Source organism: Squalius cephalus (assembly GCF_949319135.1).
Source record: "Squalius cephalus genome assembly, chromosome: 1".
NCBI classification, from domain to species: Eukaryota; Metazoa; Chordata; class Actinopteri; order Cypriniformes; family Leuciscidae; genus Squalius; species Squalius cephalus.
The window spans coordinates 46,436,276-46,456,676 of NC_137122.1; the positions used below are offsets into that span (position 1 = coordinate 46,436,276).

General features: G+C 38.0%; 1 protein-coding gene across 1 annotated transcript in view; it reads left to right on the forward strand.

Moving 5' to 3' along the window:
* The window catches only part of ppp1r9ba (protein phosphatase 1, regulatory subunit 9Ba), a 42,418-nt gene extending 23,935 nt beyond the window's left edge, over positions 1 to 18,483 (forward strand). The window contains exons 3-11 of the mRNA XM_079874784.1: positions 5,926 to 6,058; positions 7,075 to 7,195; positions 8,665 to 8,769; positions 9,607 to 9,742; positions 13,138 to 13,278; positions 14,120 to 14,173; positions 14,324 to 14,553; positions 14,737 to 14,833; positions 16,084 to 18,483. Coding sequence (XP_079730910.1) covers positions 5,926 to 6,058; positions 7,075 to 7,195; positions 8,665 to 8,769; positions 9,607 to 9,742; positions 13,138 to 13,278; positions 14,120 to 14,173; positions 14,324 to 14,553; positions 14,737 to 14,833; positions 16,084 to 16,137 — 1,071 coding nt within the window. The 3' untranslated portion in view covers positions 16,138 to 18,483. The remainder of the gene's footprint in view (positions 1 to 5,925; positions 6,059 to 7,074; positions 7,196 to 8,664; positions 8,770 to 9,606; positions 9,743 to 13,137; positions 13,279 to 14,119; positions 14,174 to 14,323; positions 14,554 to 14,736; positions 14,834 to 16,083) is intronic.
* The last annotated feature ends 1,918 nt before the right edge of the window (positions 18,484 to 20,401 follow it).

Genomic DNA, 20,401 nt, shown 5'->3' on the forward strand with positions numbered 1-20,401 from the left:
ATTGGTTAGGTGACTGAGATTTTTGGTAGAAATGGACAGATTGATCTTGAAATATTGATACTTCCAATACTGATGTTCTATTTAGACTATTGGGTCTCACATAATAATATTGACACTTTTATTTATTTTATTTATTGTGAAAATCATGAAAAATGAACTGTTAGCAAATTGTGTTGGTTAGTATTTGTGGGAAATTGTTGTTAAATGATTGATCATGATGATTTTGTTTTTATCAAAAATAAAAAAAACAAAGTATGATAACTATTATCATTATTAAATGTAAAATTTATTTAAATATAATATTAAATCTATTTTTTTATTTAATGTTATATGATTTGTTTTAAGTTTCAGTGAATCATATATGATAAATAATTGTAATAATTATGTATGTATATATATATATATATATATATATATATATATATATATATATATATATATATATATATATATATATATATATATATATATATATATATATATATATATATATATATATATCATTTACTGTAAATATTAACAGCAAAATGTCCCGTTTGTGTTTGCATGACCATCATTAAAAACTTTACATTTTCATTCTATATTTCTGCATTAGCCCTTGAAAATTCTGGTCAAACCATCAGTCTCTGTCTTATTTCCTTTTACATTCACACATGCACTTAAAATCAACCCTTTTGTGTGTGTGTGTGTGTGTCTGTCTGTCTGTCTGTCTGTCTGTCTGTGTGTGTGTGTGTGTGTCTGTCTGTCTGTCTGTCTGTGTGTGTGAGAGAGAGAGAGAGAGAGAGAGAGAGAGAGAGAGAGAGAGAGAGAGAGAGAGAGAGAGAGAGAGAGAGAGAGAGAGAGAGAGAGAGAGAGAGAGAGAGAGAGAGAGAGAGAGAGAGAGAGAGAGAGAGAGAGAGAGAGAGAGAGAGAGAGAGAGAGAGAGAGAGAGAGAGAGAGAGAGAGAGAGAGAGAGAGAGAGAGAGAGAGAGAGAGAGAGAGAGACTGTGTGACTGTGTGTGAGACTGTGTGTGTGGCTGCTCAAATTCCAGGACCCTCCACATCTTACTTCGGTGATGTGACATGCAAAGAGATGAGGGTTTGTTTGTGTGTGAGGGAAGGGGGGGGGAGCAGCATGCTGTAACGCTAACACACTGCACTTTCCCCATGCATACCAACTAGTGAGAGTTTAGAGTGTCTGAGCCAAAAACACACAGTCAAACCAGCTGCAATCCACATGAATGTGGGGTTTCTAGCTCATGTTAGCACTTATCAGTATTATCTGTCAGCTTGTGTAATCTATTGTTTTTGTGTCATATGCTTGACATGTTCTGTTAGTATGGCAGATCTTTGAAGTACGGTGCATCGAGCAGGCTGAATTTGTTGTCATTTCTTTCTTTGATAGGGGGAATAATTACAGAAAGTGAGCCTCAAAACTCAAACTCAGATGGCTATATAAACCTTATGATCCTTAGTCAGGTTTGAAAATGAGACTATAAAGGAGAGAATTACATCCATTCCATGATTTCAGTAGCCTAAGTCTTAGGCCACAACTAATTTTAAACCCGCTATTTTTATTGTTTTGTAAACAAAACATTTTTCAGTAACACTTTACATTAAGGTCTCATTGGTTAACATTAGTTAATGCATAACATGAACTAACAATGAGTCATATCTTTACAGCATTTAGGCTATTATTCCTTTGATAATGTTAGTTCATATTAGTTCACAGTGCATTTACAAATGTTATCATATACAACTTTTGATCTTGTTTTAGTAAATGCTGAGATTAACATTAAGATTAATAAATGCTGAAGGATTGTTGTTCATTGTTAGTTTATGTTAACTAATGCAACTAATGTAAACACATTAAACTACGGATGCACCTAAATTTCAGCTACCGAAAATGTTCAGCTTTTTACATTTACGGACCGAAATGGTTTTGGAGGGCCGAAATCAGGGACACAAACAGATGTTTAATTAGCCTTTCTCCGATGGCACGTTTTGAATGGCAACATTTTCATTTCAGTGCATCCTGAAATGACACCTTATCATAAAGTGTTACAGCTTTTATATTAGTATTTATTTATTTATTTAACTTTATTTTTTGACACCTTGGAGGTTCCTGGATTTTGAAGATTTACTCTTGGAATTAATTTCATTGCATCAAATTTAATGTTGCTTCTACACTGACTGAAGTCTGTAAGTTTCTTCTGCTCTGTGGAAAGAGTTCACAGAGGATGCATGTGTTTCAGACACATCTGGCCTGTGAATTTCGTGTCGTCCCTTCCAACATTCCTTCTGAGAGAGACTGAGAAAGAGGTACAGAAAAGGAGACACCAAAAAGGACTTTTAGCCAATGATAATAAAACTCACAGATGGCACTTGCACTGCACTGTTTGAATTGGCCTATAAGACATGAGTGACACAATCTGTGTTTACTGGAATCCAGAAATTCTAGAATTGAAATGTATTGAATTTTCTCATATAATGAAAATCACATATTCAGTGATGCTGGCAGTATAGACATGATTTTAGTATTATGTACAGTTGCATTTGCCCCTCCCCTCTTGTACAGCCGTCAAGAGGAAGGAAGGAATAAATAAAAGCAGGAGAGGAGGGGGAGGGAGAGAGTGAGAAGAGGGGGTAGGGGGTGGGGGGTGGGAATGGCACAACGATGTCATAATCACAATCGCCGGGCCGTTGCCATGGAGACAGAGACATGAGAGCAGGCCGATGGCATTCACAGTGAGGGTGCTCCGACCTGCTGTTCACTTCAGCGCTGAGATGCAGGAAATATTTTTAGATAAGAGATGGAGCGGATCTGAGGAAGGGAGGAGTAGGAGAGAGACGGAGGTGTGAGAGAGGAATAAAACGATGATGTGGTATATTGAATCTACTGTGCTGGAATATTCTGATGGTAGTTGGTTTTCCATGGTTTCTAGGTGGTCTATATGGCTGGTAGACCTGGTTTCAAGCTGGTTAGAGCTGGTGACCTTGGACCAGCAATAAACCAGCTACCATTTTTCAAGAACCAACTTAAGCAGATTTGGCCCAGTTTTTCCCAGCAGGAAAGATAATATCCAACAAAGTCATGTTATGAAATGCCAGTGGAAACATAATTTGATTTGGTATTTTGGGAACGTAAAGGGATAGTTCACCTAAAATTGAAAATTCTGTCATCATTTACTCTCCCTCATGTCGTTCCAAACCCGTGAGACTTTCATTCCGCTCAATTCATAATGGATTAGTTTTATGATCTCTTTATGAACTTTCTGAAACATCAAAGTGGTAGTTGCATAGACTGTCAGTGGAGGGACAGAAATCTCTCAAGATTTCATTAGAATATCTTTGTTTGTGTTTCGAAGATGAACAAAAGGCTTACTGGTTTTGAACGACATGAGAGTAATTGATGACAATTTTTTACATTTTTGGGTGAACTAACCCTTTTAAGATCCAAATAAAGCACCATAAAAGTAGTCCATATGATTTAAATGCTATATTCTTCTCAAGCCATATGATAGATTTGTGTGAGAAACAGATTCATATTGAAGACATACAAGGCTAAATCAGTGTGCAGTTAACAACTGTGAGTCAGTAAGTTCAACTTAAGGAACCATCTTCTTTTTTTTTTTTTTTTTTTTTTTTGAGGCTGATCATTTTAGTCATTCATAGTTCAACTTACTTTCTTTGGCATGGACGTTATAGACATTATATAGAACATATTGTATCATATAGACTTTTATAGTGTTTTTTGAGCTCCTTCATTGTTTCCCACATAAGAAAAGAAGTGATAAATGAAAAACATTTTTATGGTAAAATATTCCTTGAAATGAAGGAATGAAAGAATTAAATGTACTGGGTGAGTAGATAAAGAGAGGGAGATGAAATAAAAGGAAGTGAGTGATTGTGAAAGACACAAGCTCAGTGGTATGGGGTGGGCTGAGGAAGTTGAAAATGAGAAATGTTGAAATGGGTGGGTGGGTGAGTGGGGGTCAGTGTCTTTAATTCTGCTGCATTATGTCCTTCTGTATCCAACTACTGATGTGCAGAATTATCTTTAGTTTTTCCCAGAAGAAGAGAAGTTGACGGCCGCACAAGCGGAGAGGCAGATGGGTACTGATCACTGCGTTACTCCGCTACTGATGCAGATTTCCTCCATCAGCAGTTTTGGATATTATTATTTCCCACTGCAGTATGGCATGGGAAGAAATGGAATAAAAAAATAATTGTGACATAAACCTTATTCAGAATAAAGTATTAACTTTGTTAGCTGTATTAAGAAACAATGGTATAAGGAAAAATCTGAGACTTAAATCTAATATGTCATTTAAAATGTTAGGCTATATGCTGATTAATTAACAAAATGCTCACATTAAATGAAATGAATCACATTATATTACTTTAATAATCAAGATGGCCATAAATCAGTGCAGCTGTTAGGGTTAGTTAGTAGGGTCAACTGTAAGCACTGACTGATTCAATATTTTTAAACAAATCTGTTGAATGCATGTGTCTGCCACTAGTTTCGTTCTTGAATGAATCAGCATTTTTGAACGACTGGGTTGAGTGAATGTTTTAATGATTCACTCATCAAGATTCTTCTTTTTATGTGTTTTTGAACAAATCTGTTAAAGCTGAACTAAGTAACTTTTTTATCGTAAACGAACAGCTTCGGAGTCATTGGAATAGTTATATGACTGTTTTCGGGTTGAATGGTGGTCGTCTCGCACCCCTCGAGCGCCTGTGAGACGAAAAACCACCCTTGCAACTTTGGGCCGGCGGGCAGTATCGCGTGATATCAGGTCTTGCGATGTAACGAATTGCTTTACGGCACTGCACACATACACTATCTAAACATGTATATGCTAGCCTTCTGTGTATCATCATACATACCTCAGTGGACATGGCTCCGTGCGTTCGCCCGGCTTCTTTGAAAACAAATGCACATGACCAGCAGGAGAAGATGGGAGGGGGGAGAGTCGCCAACGAGTTTTGACGACAGTGTTGTCAAATATCTATTCCGAAGCTGTAGGGGGAGCTCTATAGAGAAACCCGTGAGAAAACAGCGAAGAAATCGGCAAAGCTGCATAATGCTGCTTTAAATGAATGATTCAAACAACTTTACTTGTTAGTGTCATCCTCTGGTTCAAATGGAAAAAGTGCCGCCTTGTTTTCTGCTCTACTCTGCTGCCCTCCATCTGATTGTTTTTAACATGCGGCTTTAGCAAGCTTCGATCAAAGACAACTGTAAACAGGAAGCTGTTACCACAATATATTCAGCTGAGGTAACACAAGTGCTGCTTAAAGACTCATGGGTAAACTATGGTGCTTTATATAGAATGGGACTCTGTTTCCGGGGCAAGGCTGTTGTAGTTCCCAACTATTATAATTTATAAATGAACCCACAGTGATACACCCATATGCTCGTGTGGTTTCATGGCCCCAGTCTCTCTGATGGAGAACATGATGCATGACTGTAGCTGTAAAAACTACTGCTTTAGTGGCACCCAGGGCTACAGAAAAATAATCTTCACTGGAGAAGATGAAGATGAATAATATCCACTAGCGGTACCAAATGAAACTGTAAAATAATGATTGTCTCCTATACAGTCCATCTGACATTGTTTGTCAGGTTACAGTAGCATGTCTCAGTTAGCACCTGCTGGTAGATGTCATAACTACACCATCTGTACCCTGCTTCTTTCTCCATTGACAGTCATTCAAACAATTAGCTGTGTATTCTGATGAGAATTGTTATATATATACATATATATAATATATATGTCGGCCCTGATCCGGACACTGTTGCTGTCTGGGGCAGATAGCAGACCCTGTTGTGCTGACTGATTGACCAGTGTCTGAACCCAAGATAAATAAATAAAAAAAGCTTTTTTATATAACTATACTCTATACATACTCAAGCTTTTTGACTTGTTTTCTCAGGTTTTCACCACATACTCCAATGAGGACTACGACAGACGCAATGATGATGTTGATCCCATGGCGGCTTCGGCCGAGTATGAGCTGGAGAAGAGGGTGGAGAGACTGGACCTATTCCCCGTCGAGCTGGAGAAGGGTACGTGACCCGCCTTACTAGACCATGTGTGTTTTTAGAGCCTGTGTGGTATGTCCTTAAGGGTCCTTAACTTCCTGTTTCTAAACAAACTGACTGAAGCAGCTTGTTTTGGTCTGTAAAGTAAGCAGCTTTTGCTGATTAGAAAGTCTGAGGGGTTGAGCCCTCCCTCCTAAAGCAGTCTGGCGGTTACCATAGCTACTGTACGTGAAATATCACAGCGCAGACATAGATGAGTTGTGTTCAGATGTGTAGCTTTAATATTGCAATGGTAAAATGAAAAGTTACATTCAATCCGGGCTTAAAAAATAAGTGATTAAGAACAAGATCATTCCAAGAGGATTATTTGAAATCAAATGTGTTTATAATTGCTAAATAATTATAATCTCAAAATCTGGTCACAGGATTTACAGTCACAGGATTAGTCACATACTAATTCTAGATCATTATCCCAATATTTAGTTATTGGCATTTAAAAGCCTTAAACCTCTCTAAAATGCCCATTTACAAATTAAAGCATTATATTATTAGTATATTTTACTATAATTTATATACTATTATAATATTTGTTAATATTTTGAATTGCCGTTTACTTTTATACTTTCAATTTTAGTTTGTTTTAGTCATTTTGTTATGTGCTTTTGTAATTTTTTAGGTTTTTTATATTTCTATATAACTTTAATTTATTTGTATTTTAGTACTTACATTTATTTCAGTTAGTTGTTGAAGCAACATTTCTAATTTTCTCTAAGCTTTTATTAATAATTTGTATTTTATTTCAGCTTTATTTTAATTGCCGAACACTTTTTAAAACATGTTTTGGTTTTAGTTAACAAAAGCAACACTGATTTAAAGATTATGTTTTAGTATTTTGATCATAATACTACCTAGGTAAATAACTAAATCAGTCATTTCCACAGCTTTGCAGCCTAAAGACTTCCTGCACATTATAACTCTGTGTTGTTCATTTACGAGACATGCGAATTAGTCATGATAACACTGTGATTCCTTCCGGTCAGATAAAGACGGATTGGGAATCAGCATCATCGGGATGGGTGCCGGTGCAGACATGGGCCTAGAAAAACTGGGAATCTTCGTCAAGACTGTGACAGAAGGAGGAGCCGCCCACCGAGACGGAAGGTCAGTAAGAGAAACTGTGATGCAGATACATACATTTATGCTTTTGTCAAAATTAAAGTAAGTAGTGTCCATAATAGTGGAGCGGCTAAGTGATATAATCGTTCAGTTTATGATACAAGCGTGAAAATTGGCATGAGCAGTCTCCATGGGTCACTTGACAAGAAAATTGTCCGAGCCACTTGAAATTTCAAGATTTTTCATTTTTCAAGATGGCCGACACCTTAGTGGAGCAGTTAAGTGATATAGTGGTTTATTTGGTGATACAAGCATGAAAATTGGCATGAGCAGTCTCTGATGGTCACTAGACAATAAGCCACCCACAGCTACTTGAAATTTCAAGATGGCGGCCATTTTTCAAGATGGCCGACACCTTAGTGGAGCAGTTAAGTGATATAGTGGTTTATTTGGTGATACAAACATGAAAATTGGCATGAGCAGTCTCTGATGGTCACTAGACAATAAGCCACCCACAGCTACTTGAAATTTCAAGTGGCTCGGACAATTTTCTTGTCAAGTGACCTATGGAGACTGCTCATGCCAATTTTCACGCTTGTATCATAAACTGAATGATTCTGCCAAACATAAGCACTTAGCCGCTCCACTATAACCATGAAGGATGTACATGGTTTTGTTATTTTATAAAACAGAAGTTCATCATGCTCGACTGAGAATTCAGTCAACACACATGCAGGGAAGGAAGGATGGTGTAGTTTATTGATCTATATTCAGTTGAACCTGACCTTGCAAAGTCGTCTGGGGATTCTCAGACCCTGGAGTGAATCATGGAGGTCATGGAGAAGTTTCTTCTCTACCCTTCAAGCTCAAGAGGTTTAATAACAGTAATTCAGCCTAGAGAAGCCCCCTTTTGCTCATGACGATCCTTCAGATCGCAGGAGATTCAGCGAGTGTTATGATTCTTAATAAAAATCTATTTCTCTCCAGGCTTGAGTCAGTAGGTTAGTGGTGCATTGCAGTGGCTTCCTTCTCATTTTGTCATGACAGTTAGAAACCTAGAAGCCACAGGAGACATACAAATCTAATAAACCAATGATAAAATGTGCTGTACCACATGTGTTTTTCCAAGCACCTCATCCTCACTTTCTGGCTCCTGAATGGTTTTTCTGCTGTCAATCAAACGTACGGCTGCCCTGACAAGCAGGCTGCTCGGGCCGTTTTGGATGGGGTTGGATAGTTTGACATGTTTTGTGACTGAGAGGGTCGATCGATCATTTTAACGGCCTGGAATACAAGAAGTGGTTTAGTTAAGTGGGGCACTGATTCACTGCTGCTGTCGGTCAGTTTTCAGGTCTATTTCAGACCGAATAAATTATTCCTTTGGCAATGTCAATTTCCTTACACATAGAGTGATGAGATTGTTCAGTAACTTGGCCCAAGATGAAGCAGCTATTTTACAAATGTGCTTTTTTTCCTCCCTGAGCTGTTATCCTGGTTCTTCTTCCCTTCGGTAGAATCCAGGTGAATGACTTGATCGTGGAGGTGGACGGAACCAGTCTGGTGGGCGTAACCCAGAATTTCGCTGCATCGGTCCTCAGGAACACCAGCGGCACTGTCAAGTAAGGAAACAAAGCAACATTTGCATAGCGACTTCATTTTTTTAAATGTTTTGGAAAGTGTACTAAAATACAGTCAAATCAGTAGTATTGTTAAATATTATTACAATTTAAAATATTTGTTTAATATTTTTATATATATATATATAAATGTAATTTATTTCTGTGATCAAAGCTGTACATTACTCCAGTCTTCAATGTCACATGATCTTGTTTTGACGAGGTGCTGCAGCCTGCTTAATATTTTTGTGGAAACTGATGCACTGCATAATTTTTTGATGAATTCAGGTAGACCTCAAGCTTTAGTGCATTAGAACTTAATTTCCCTCTATTTAATCAGCATTATCTTCTGTTGTCTCTGACTCACTATCATCTCTAATAGTGCCGTCGAATAGATTGCTTCTTTCTGTCACTTTGACCTGTGTAGTTGTATCTACAATCAAGATGAGGGATTGGGTTGTGGCAATTCAAACAAGCTCACAAATCTGCGTCCTGTTTTCTCTTAATCTGTCCTCGCTAGGCATGGATGGTCTATGATTGTAGTGCAGGAAAATGGAAAATGTGATTAATAGACGAGGCTTAAGCACAGGAACATGTTTAATAATAACTTTTATTTTTGTGGAATACCTTGATTAAAAATCAGTTGCTTTTAATACAGTTGAATGCATACATCAGGATGGTGATGAAGTTTTTGATATTATTTGATTATTTTTTATAATGGTCTTTTCCTTCCTGTAAATATGTATACAGTATATTTTCACTAGACATCACGCTTCAAAACAGTACAGGAATGGCAGCTAGTCCACTAGGTCACATGATTGGCTGGTTTTTGTGTTGCAGGTTTGTGATTGGCCGAGAGAAGCCGGGGGAACAGAGTGAGGTGGCCCAGCTGATCCAGCAGACACTGGAACAAGAGAGATGGCAGAGAGAAATGATGGAGCAACGCTACAACCCCTACATGGAAGAGGACGAAGAGGTAAAACTTCATAAGATACATAATGGACCCTTTAACAGTCAACTTTTTCAATTTGTGACTAATGCAGAATTAGTGTTGCATTTTGGACTTTTTTTTTCAAAATCCTATCACTATTTATTTAAAAGTGAAATATTTGCAATTGTAAAATATAAATTATATTAGGGCTGCATGATTATTCTAAATAAAACCGAAATCAACTTAGTGTGATTAACAAATTGCAAATGCTACGATTTAAATAAATAAATGTATGCGCTGCATGTTTCAGAGTGAAGCGCAGCACTGTGTTCTGACACGAGAGCAGCTCAATACCTGCCGGAGTTTGCAGCGGCTCGGTTCGCAGTAAATGCTGCGCCACACAAACTCAATCTCTGCATCTGCAGTTTGGGTCGATTTAACGTGCATTTGGGAACGCAACATGCGCCGACCATCTTCACTTACTTCTAATGAGAAGCGCTTATGAACTAAAGGGAAGCTTTAATGTTTGAAAATAAAGAAATCAAGTCAGCCATAAATATTAGTAGTGTAATTTCATTCTTGTAAAATAAAGAGAGATATTACAGTAATATTTCTCATTTTTTGTCATTTTTAGATTTTTATTTATTAATAACAATAATAATCATTATTATTATTATCACTATTTTATAGCCATATTATTTTGCCCGAATTGTGCTGCCCTACAAACAAGCATTTTGGATTCTTTTTTAAATCACAATCATAATTATTATCAGAAAAAACGCAATTTGATTTTTTTCCCTAAATATTGCCGCCCTACTTTCCATTTTTTAAACATGTTTCCTAAACTCTCCACCATTACTAGGTTTTAAATTGTATTTAATTTTATTTTATTAGACAAAAAAAAAAAAGTAGTAAAATACACTCATTTGTCAAGGATAACAATAAAGATAAAACTTGTTTCCATTGCAGTCCTTGATGTAAAGCACAAACTTCACTCCTAGTGACAGGTTACTTTGGCATTGCATGCTATTATAAATACAAAGCTACAATAAGCTTCCACATTTGCAAAGTTTACAATCACAATTAAACATCCACTCAATACACTAATACAAATTCATCACTAAAACAACCTATATAATAACCAACTTTTGACTTTCAAACTAAAACCAACAATAATTGAAATACTTAATATCCAGAGGCAAATTATTCCACATTTGAGCCCCTAAGTATTCGAAATACCTACGACCATACAAAGTTTTAAACGATATAATGTAATATATCCCTCACTTACCCGAGAAATATGTGTTCAAATATATAGGAGCTTTATTATTGATTATCTTGTGTACCATTTTTAATTTAAAATGTGCCACTCTGCTTTCTATAGGTAACCAATCAAGTTGTCTAAAATGGGACACATCAACATGTGTAAAACTACTAAAACCTATATCCAACCTTATCAATTTATTTTGAGATTTCTGTAACTCATCCACGTGAGTGACCAGATTTGAAAGTTGTACATTTAGCTTTGAGGCTTGGAAATGTTTTTGGGGCTTGAAGTTAGACTGGAAATCCCAGTCAGTGTGTGTGTGTGTGTGTGTGTGTCATACTTTTTACACAACATTTGCTGATGGCAGACAAACAGTGAAAGCAAGTAAGAGGGGAAGAGTCAAGTGACTAATTTCAGACATTGTTTCGTTTACTTTATAGACTGTAATCATATGTAGTTATCTGCAACAGCATGTTTTTCATCTCTAACATATGATTTTCACTTGAGAATATGACATTAATGGGGAATGATATTTTACCTTGTTCTTGGCAATGCATCAACACAGCTGAGGTATTTAGTTTTTTATGACATGTTCAAAATGCTCAACTCATAAATCAAGTTAAACTGAAAGAAATGTTTTTTTCAACGGCTAATACAATCTTATTGCATTCATCTTGCTGTAAGACTGCTATGCAGTGGAAGATCATGTCTATCATGTCAACATTCCTTCATCGAAACGCTCTTTCAGAATCCATGATATAACAATAAATAGCTCTGTTTTAAAGCATTCATTGCTTTACTCCTCCTCTACATGTCTCATGACTGTCCTCCACACCTGCCCACTTAGCTATGGCGTGAAGGGATTTGATGAATAATTCAGATATTAAAGATTGACAAGTTCTCACATTTGATATTTTTGGAGATCTTGGGGTAGGGCAGAATTCCATCACAGTGCATCTCACGGCTTAATTTGCCAGCTCAGTGCCCTCTCAGCACGTTCTCCTCCGCAACACTGAGCGCACGTCAGTCTGATGTTATCTTAACGTTTGAGAAGTGCTAAAACAGACAGTTTGTCTGCTACTTCACCCACATGGCAGAGTTGGACCCAGGGAGACAACGACAAACTGGGCTCACTGAGAAAGAAAAACACATTTGTAAATACAGAAAATAATTTTATTCAGCAAGGACACATAATTGTTCAAGACTGCAGTAAGTGGGATGGGGGGATACATGTTTGGAACAACTTGAGGGTGAGCAAGTGATGACCGAATTTTCATTTTTGGATGAACTCTCCCTTCAAGATGACAATAAGATATTGTGATTCTTCGTTCTTTTCTTGCAATGCTGAACTGATACTAACATACAAAATAGACAGATTGTAAAGGTCATTATTAACAAGATCAAAACTCTACATCAGAGGAACCACGATTGTCACCAAGCATTTCTGTCACATGTGTCATGAACTGTGACTGTTTTACTGGTAAGAGTTTACACTGTTCACTCATCCAGACAGGAAGTCATTGCGAGAGTTAGCCTGCTCATGTCCTAACTTGTAGGGGAAGTCCATTGTTAAAAGGATGTTTGTAATAGTAGTGTATTTACAGTGGTTTTTAGGGAGTGTTGGGTGTACGACGGGCTTTTGAGGTGAGAGTAATAGCCGTTTTGGTATATGGAGAACATGCTGGTTGTTTTATTTCAGATGTGTTGGGGCATGCAGTTTCTCAGAAATACACAAGAGACTTTGTGTGTTTATTTAAGGTCCAAGATATTCTCCAAGGTTTTGACAGCTCCCAAATCACTTCAAATGTGGCACATCAATGTATCAAGCGGTTTCAGTTCTTTCAGTTAGCTTTTATCCGGCTTTACTTCATCTTCCTGCAGCTGCACAGTCAATTCAAAATGGTGGTTGGCCAGTCACAGGTTTTTTTTATAGTGTCCTGGCATGCATTTCCCCTTGATCCAATTGGTTTCTGCCTAGCTTAACTCTGACATCTAGTGGTTAATGTTATTAACACACTGACCAGACACCAATACACACCCAAAGTCCTATAAATAAACTTATTTTGCTTCAAAATCCATAAAAATAAGATTAAAATCAGGTATACAAATCTTATTTGCACGTGTCTCAATGTCTTTCTTTCTTTGTCTCTCTCCATTTCTTGTCCATGTTCAGACGGGTGAATATGCCACAGATGAAGAAGAGATGAGCCCCATGTGTCCTAATGCCATCGAGGTGTTTGACCTGGCAGAGAATGAAGACATGGTTTCTCCTGTGGAGATGGACCCAGAGAAACTTGCTCACAAGTTTAAGGAGGTCAGTAGAACATACAAGGAACTTCTAAACCTGGCCACTCGTTAACACATGACCTGAAAAAATATGCGAACCTGTTCAAACTGGCATTATTGACTTGCCAATATCCGATAATTATATTTATATTTTGAACTATAGGTATCATTATGAATGTAGAGTTTTTTAAACTCTTTTTTTTTTTTTTTTAGTGTATTGTTTTACTTTTATCTGTTTATCTGTCCGTCCGTCCTCTCCGTCTGTCCGTCTATCATCCATCCATCCATCTATCCATCTATCCATCTATCTATCTATCTATCTATCTATCTATCTATCATCCATCCATCCATCCATCCATCCATCCATCATCTATCTGTCTGTCTGTCTGTCTGTCTGTCTGTCTATCTATCTATCTATCTATCTATCTATCTATCTATCTATCTATCTATCTATCATCTATCTGTCTGTCTGTCTGTCTGTCTGTCCTTCTATCATCCATCAATCTATCTATCTATCTATCTATCTATCTATCTATCTATCTATCTATCTATCTCTGTCTGTCACTTAATCTAAAATCTAGAATTATATGTTTCAGTGTAGAATTGTAAGTAAATTCAGATGGCAAAACGTTATGAACAGATGGATAACTGTTTAGTACTTTTAAAACTTGATATTGGTCACCAATATTGTACATCCTTAAAATAAGTCTAACTTAAAAGTGCCTAAATATATGATTATATAGCTTAAATTGAATTGGAATAGTTTTGTAGACATGCATCTGTAAGATTATAAATCAGTAATCAAGAAAAATGTACATTAACATTGCTTCCATTGGATGCTTCAGTACCCTCTCCATCTCTGTCTCCAGCTCCAGATCAAACATGCTGTGACCCAGGCTGAGATCCAGCAGCTCAAGAGGAAGGTATGACTGACCGTCACAGACACCACTTGTACTTGTCATTTTGTTTGCTTGCTTTAGATTTCAAGGTTTCCGAATAATAAACATTTGTAAGAGATCTTTAAACAACCTTTATTTACCCTTGTTACAAGATCTCTCTCTCTGTCTCTGTAGCTGGCTCACGCTGAGCAGGATAAGCTGCGCTGGCGGATGGAAAGGGCTCAGTTGGAGCAGACGGTGAGAGAGAATAAGGAGCGGATGGAGAAGTTAGAGGGCTATTGGATGGAGGCTCAGAGCTTGTGCCAGGCAGTGGACGAGCACCTGAAAGAGACGCAGACGCAGTACCAGGCGCTGGAGCGCAAGTACAGCAAAGCCAAACGCCTCATCAAAGAGTACCAGCAGAAGTGAGTGCGGGAAATGGTGGATAATAGCCAGTCAGACTCAATATAATGACTTTAATCAGGATTACAAAGCTAAATAAGCATGTATCATATGGTTTGTGGTTGAAGGATTTGGACAAAACTCCTTCATGTGACCCAGCGAAAGGGTTTAAACTAAGCTGTGTTTATGTGTGTGTCCTAATGCAGAGAGATTGAGTATTTGAAGAAGGAAACTGCGCAGCGCAGAGCACAAGAGGAGTCAGAGGCCAGCCACAAGGTGGAGACAGAAAATCTCCAGGAGAAGGTGCGTTTGGAAATCAGTATCTCCAGAAACTGCCAATGCAGATCATTCTCATTCACTCATACATTAGCTACGTTTACGTGCACCCAAATAATCAGATTGATGGCTCAATCGGACAGAAAAGCCTTCGCGTAAACACCTTACTCGATCTGATTGAGCTCAATCTGAATTCAATTTAGGAAAGGATTGAAAGGGGTGGACCTGAAATTATAATCTGATCAACAGAAAGAAAATTAAGCATGTAAACGACTACAATGCCTGTGTGGTCTGCATACTTGAATGCAAATACTAGTTTTATACTACATTATTGGTTCCTGCTAAAACAAACATCACTCCTAATATTTATCATACTTAGGGTTAACGTTTACACTACCATTCAAAATTTGGGGTTTTAGCAGCATATCATCATATTAGAATGATTTCTGAATGGTCATGTGACACTGAAGACTGGAGTAATGATGCTGAAAATTCAGCTTTGACATCACAGGAATAAATTACATTTTGAAATAAATGTAAAGCGAAAACAGCTATTTTAAATTGTAATAATCTTTCACAATATTACCGTTTTACTAGCCTGGCAAGCCAGACCTACATCAAGATGTTAGGTCTGGCAACTCACCATAGACACGGCTCAATCCGAGGGGCGGGATAAACGGCTGTCTTTCAAATTCACTCTGCACGCAATAGGACAGCGCTTCAACCAACCAGAGCATTTTCCCACCAGCGGAGCTAATGTTAGTTAGTTGATAGATTCAACTTTTGAATCTGGCCGGCAAAACTACAAACACATCTTCCTTTTTTTAAGAATGACTTAAGTGCCGTTCTTTGCTCTTTTCTCAAAGAAAAACTTAACTCCAAGTCCTCCAGAGTCGCGGCCAAAGCCGATTCGAAAGACTGTTCGCCAGCAGCAGCAGCTCTTCTTTGTTTTCAAGTAGCAGGGAACCGTCGCACGTCATCATGTTAAGCCCGCCCCACCTTACTCTATACGCGATGTGATTGGCCTGACCCAATTTAGATTTTTACAGCTCCGAAAGTCAACGGAGAGTTGCTAGACTACCCTGGCTGCAAAATAAATTTTGCTGCCGCTAGGGTGCCTCTAGATTTCTAGGCTACCGTTTTACTGTATTTTTGATCAAGTAGACGCAGCCTTTGAACGGCATTTAAATTATTTATGAATAAAAGCATCTGCCATGTTTATAAAAATGTAAATATTAAATGTAACTGGCTTAAACTCCAATGTGTTTCCATCTCAGATTACTGACTTGGAGTCAAAGGTTGGCGCTCTGAAGAACTTGGAGCCTTCGTAAGCCTTCCACTGTGGAACTGACGGAGAGAACGACAGAAACGCCTTCAACTCCGCCCACTCTACCCTCCGACCACATTTTTCCTCCATGACCTGAAGAACCTGATGAACTACAGGAAACATGCTGAGGGGATGTTACCGGGGACAAAGAGGGGACAAAACAAACACTGTACCAGACGCCTGAGGGACGTCTAGCTATCAGGAGGCCCTTTTTATAGTCATTTATTCATGTTCTCCTTGTTTCTTTTTAAGCGCCCTTAAAGGTATTATGAGCCTCTCTGCTCTCGGCAGGAATGTAGAACCTCTTCGTTAATAAATGTTCACTCACATGCTTGCAGGAGAAGAATGAAGCGGTTGCCGGACGAAGACCGCACGGATGCCAACACGCACCATTAATAAATGTAGGATCGGAGCGAGGGGCGGCCTGTATCGCAGTGACTGACAAGAGGACTGTTTGTATATATTCTGGCATATATTTAAATATTAAAATCGCTTAAGCAATGTGCTGGGGGGGGGGGGGGGGGGGATGGGGATGGGGGATGGGGTAAGGGCTTTACTTTTCACATCTTGGCAAATAATACAGTGAAAGTCCATTTTTGCATGGCAAAAGAGATGGTCAAGTTTTAGTTTTTTTGGCCAAATTGGAAAACAGGGTGTGAAAAGTGTAATCTTGACATTTAGAGTTAGCGTTCAGGAGCTTCTTATGTTTTCTTTCTGTGTAAAAGATATGGTAATGGGAGTGTAGAATGAACAGGGGCTTATGGGTAATGGTTTCTTCACAGGAGAAACATCACCCTGTGCTTAATCTCCAGCGCTTGTGGTTCGTTGGTGCAGTGTCTATGTGCACTGCACAGTGTGCCTCGGTCAACCCGACAATGTGACCGAGCCGCCTGACAATGTGACGGTGTAATCAGAAATATGGCCTTGCTTAAATGCTACACAAAACCTTACACCAGCCCTCTCTGTTTTAAGCACTCTTAGTGTTTACTACAATGTTTTGGTCTCCGGGGACCACGGTAAGTGCACTTGGATTGCACTACAGAGAGTCCTGGAGAATCCTAAAGTTTTATGTCTCTGTTGGCTTTCATTGTCCTCTGTCCTGCTGGACGTGATTTGATTCAGTATTATCATTCCATATACATTGATATGGAATCTCCTTTTAGTTGTTTTGTGGTGTTATAAGCCACTTTGGTCTTTTTTTGTCTTAAATGTGTTCTTTTAAATTGTTCTCCTGGGAAAACTGGAATTTTGACAGCAATTGTGAGGCTTCAGTGGTCTCAATTTAGTGTGTTGACACAAGCATACTTTGTGTCAAATCTTCGTAAACCCATTCTTATGTAAATTCTTGCATCTAATTGAGTGCGTCAGTTAATGTAAGCGCTGGTTCACTGCTTTTCGTTATTTTTCTATTGTAAGAAAATAACGTCTTGGACTGTCTCGCTTCTCCAGCTGACTCGCACACGAGTGTCCCGTTTTTTAGAAGCTGTGAAGCGTCTCGAGACCCTTTCTTTCTTTATTAGGCTGCGTCCGAAAGCTTAGGCAGCTGACTTGCCTCGCTGCTCTATCAGGCAATGACTTTGCAGGCATCGTCTGCGCACGAAGGTTTCTCACGAAACTGAAACAAAATAAGAGAGTGCTTTGGTGATAAGTGATAACTAAGCAAATATTGAATTACTATAATACAAATTTTCTTGCTAGAAATGACATTAAAAGTGGGAAAAAGTTGGTCAGAATCTTTGTTTACACAAAATGAACAGCAACCTATCAGACCCCATATTTATTTGTTGCTCAACTGTCATGAAATGGAACACAGAATTGTGGGATATCATAGGCAGTGAAGGATACATCTAGGCTGCCTTCAAAAATCAATCAGTTGAAGGTTTCTTAGTAGACAGGATATGTGACACGATCATTGGATTAGGACGTGCCTTGTTGACTTCCTACCTCCGTGTATTTTTCAGCTTTCGGACGCAGTCTTAGGTACCGCCTCTCACGTTTTAAACTGAAGAATGTCTTCTGTGTGAACAGCCCTTAAAATCATTATTACCTGAGATTATAGTTCAGTCGGATAGCTGTGGCCTGTTCTCTTCACTGTTGGGCCTCTCACATCAACCGTATAATTTAAACAGAACCGAGTTTGTTTTTCAAATGCCGGTGTTGTGCTGAATTCTGTGACCCTAGTAAGCGCCTACTGGGGTCACAGAATTGGGCACTACACCTGTAAACTCAGCACAGTATTGAAAACCCTCAAGAGTATTGGAGTTCTTCCATTTCCCCCCGAAAGTATTTACGTGTTCAGCTTTTTATGCGATTGTTTATTTTCATCGTTTTTAATACTTTTTTTTTTTTCAATATTTCAAGTCATTGGTTAAAAATGTTGAGCAACAGGGTAACACTGAGAGTACATAGGACAAAGAGTTTTGTAAAACGATGCAACAAACCCATAGGCCTATTCTAGGAATCTTACAATCATTGATATTCCACGGGTAAATCTAACGTATTTTGTGCGTCAATCATCCTAAACCGCAATAAGACTTGAGTTTATGTCTGACTTTCGTTGTCATAGTCACCTAAAACAATTTGTGAAGCAAGCGAGGTCAAGCACTGGCAGGAAACGATATTTCTCGCTACGTTAATTATGGGACTATTATCTCAGTTTTACAGCTCTTAATTCGTTGACTGTTTAACCCTGACTAGAAACCTAAGCGTTATCTAGCAACCAAGTGCAGAACGTTGTTTGAGAAATTACAAAATGATTGACGCCGCTGTAAATGTATATACAGTAGATCTCAAAAATAGAACTTTTTTTTTCTTTTATTTGCACAATGTCAAGGAAACCATGATTTCCCATCTGCAAGGAAGAAGCCCACTGGTTTGACAAGGACCTAAGACATTCGAACATAACGGTCATATTTGCTGTGTATAGTTCTGTTTACTGTGAGCCTCTGTTTGCTGGGATTTATTATTGTAATGTGCTGGCTAGTACACAATGACCATGTGTATGGATGTCCAGACGGTGGCACAGTTGAAACATGGAAACATTCATTTATTTCCCCCGTGCATTACACTGTAGAAACGAGCAAACTGAGTTATGGAGGAAACGAACACTTTGAATCTTATTAACGCTTTTAAATTTCACACTTTAGCTTAGCTTAGCTTAGCTGCTGCCTTTAATGAAATGAATTTGCTTCCATGTACAGGAAAGAGCTCTGTGTTTATCTCCTCACCTGCTGGTATAAAAGTTGGTTCCTCTTTATTTTTGGTGTCTACAGTGTATTTAAATTGAAATCTAATAATAATAATAATAAATGTGTACAGAATAACATGTTTAGATGTAACGCCTTGGTGTCCTTACACATGCATCAACTTGTTTGGAACTATATTGGAGGGCGGAAAATGCAACAACTTGTAATTTGATTGTAATTTCCATAATTATGGCATTATCACATTTGTCTGACACCTAACGTAAAGCAGGAACGCCTTTGATTTTATAGTTGTTTTACGAACTTTTACGACTCCATTTTCCTCTGTACTGTTTTAGTTCCTTTTTTACCCATGCCATGTAAATTGCTACTACATGAACAAGAGGAAGATGTTCTCCATTTGAAATAATTATCATCATGTTCAATAATTGCATAAGTACTGTCATAATAAATGCAGAAATGTGCTGAGCAACAGCAAATTTTGTCTGTTTTTAAAGTCAGTGTGGGAATAGGTACATCGTTGAGCATTGCTATGACGTTTTGTTGAGTTGAAATGTATTTTTTCCTTTGACATTATAGTAGCACCGAGCGATATTGCAGAAAATAATGACTTACAGTCTTAATACAAATACACAATACAACAGGGGCCGTGCATTATTATTTTTCTGTCTCATTAAAAAATAAGAGCGGTAAATAATAATGCGTTGCCCTCTGTGGATATCAGTATGTCGCCATGTTTGGAATGTCATTATTTCTGTCGTTCCATTTGGTGCGATCACAGTTAACGGAACATTCTCAGAACTTTGGCTAACGCTCTTGCAAGGTTATGAACAAACGTTCGGAAGTTCGGAACTTCTAAACATTAATAGAATGTTCGTTCAAAGTTATCTGTTCTTTAATAACGAAACACAAAAACGATATTCATACATCGTCAACATTTTAGCTGGATGTTTGTCTAATGCTACTTGTTAAAGATAGTTTAGACTAGAGAACAGTCAAATGTACCATTTTCATAACTTCAGGAGAATGTTAGCAAATCATTCAACATTTTTGTTATGGTTATTG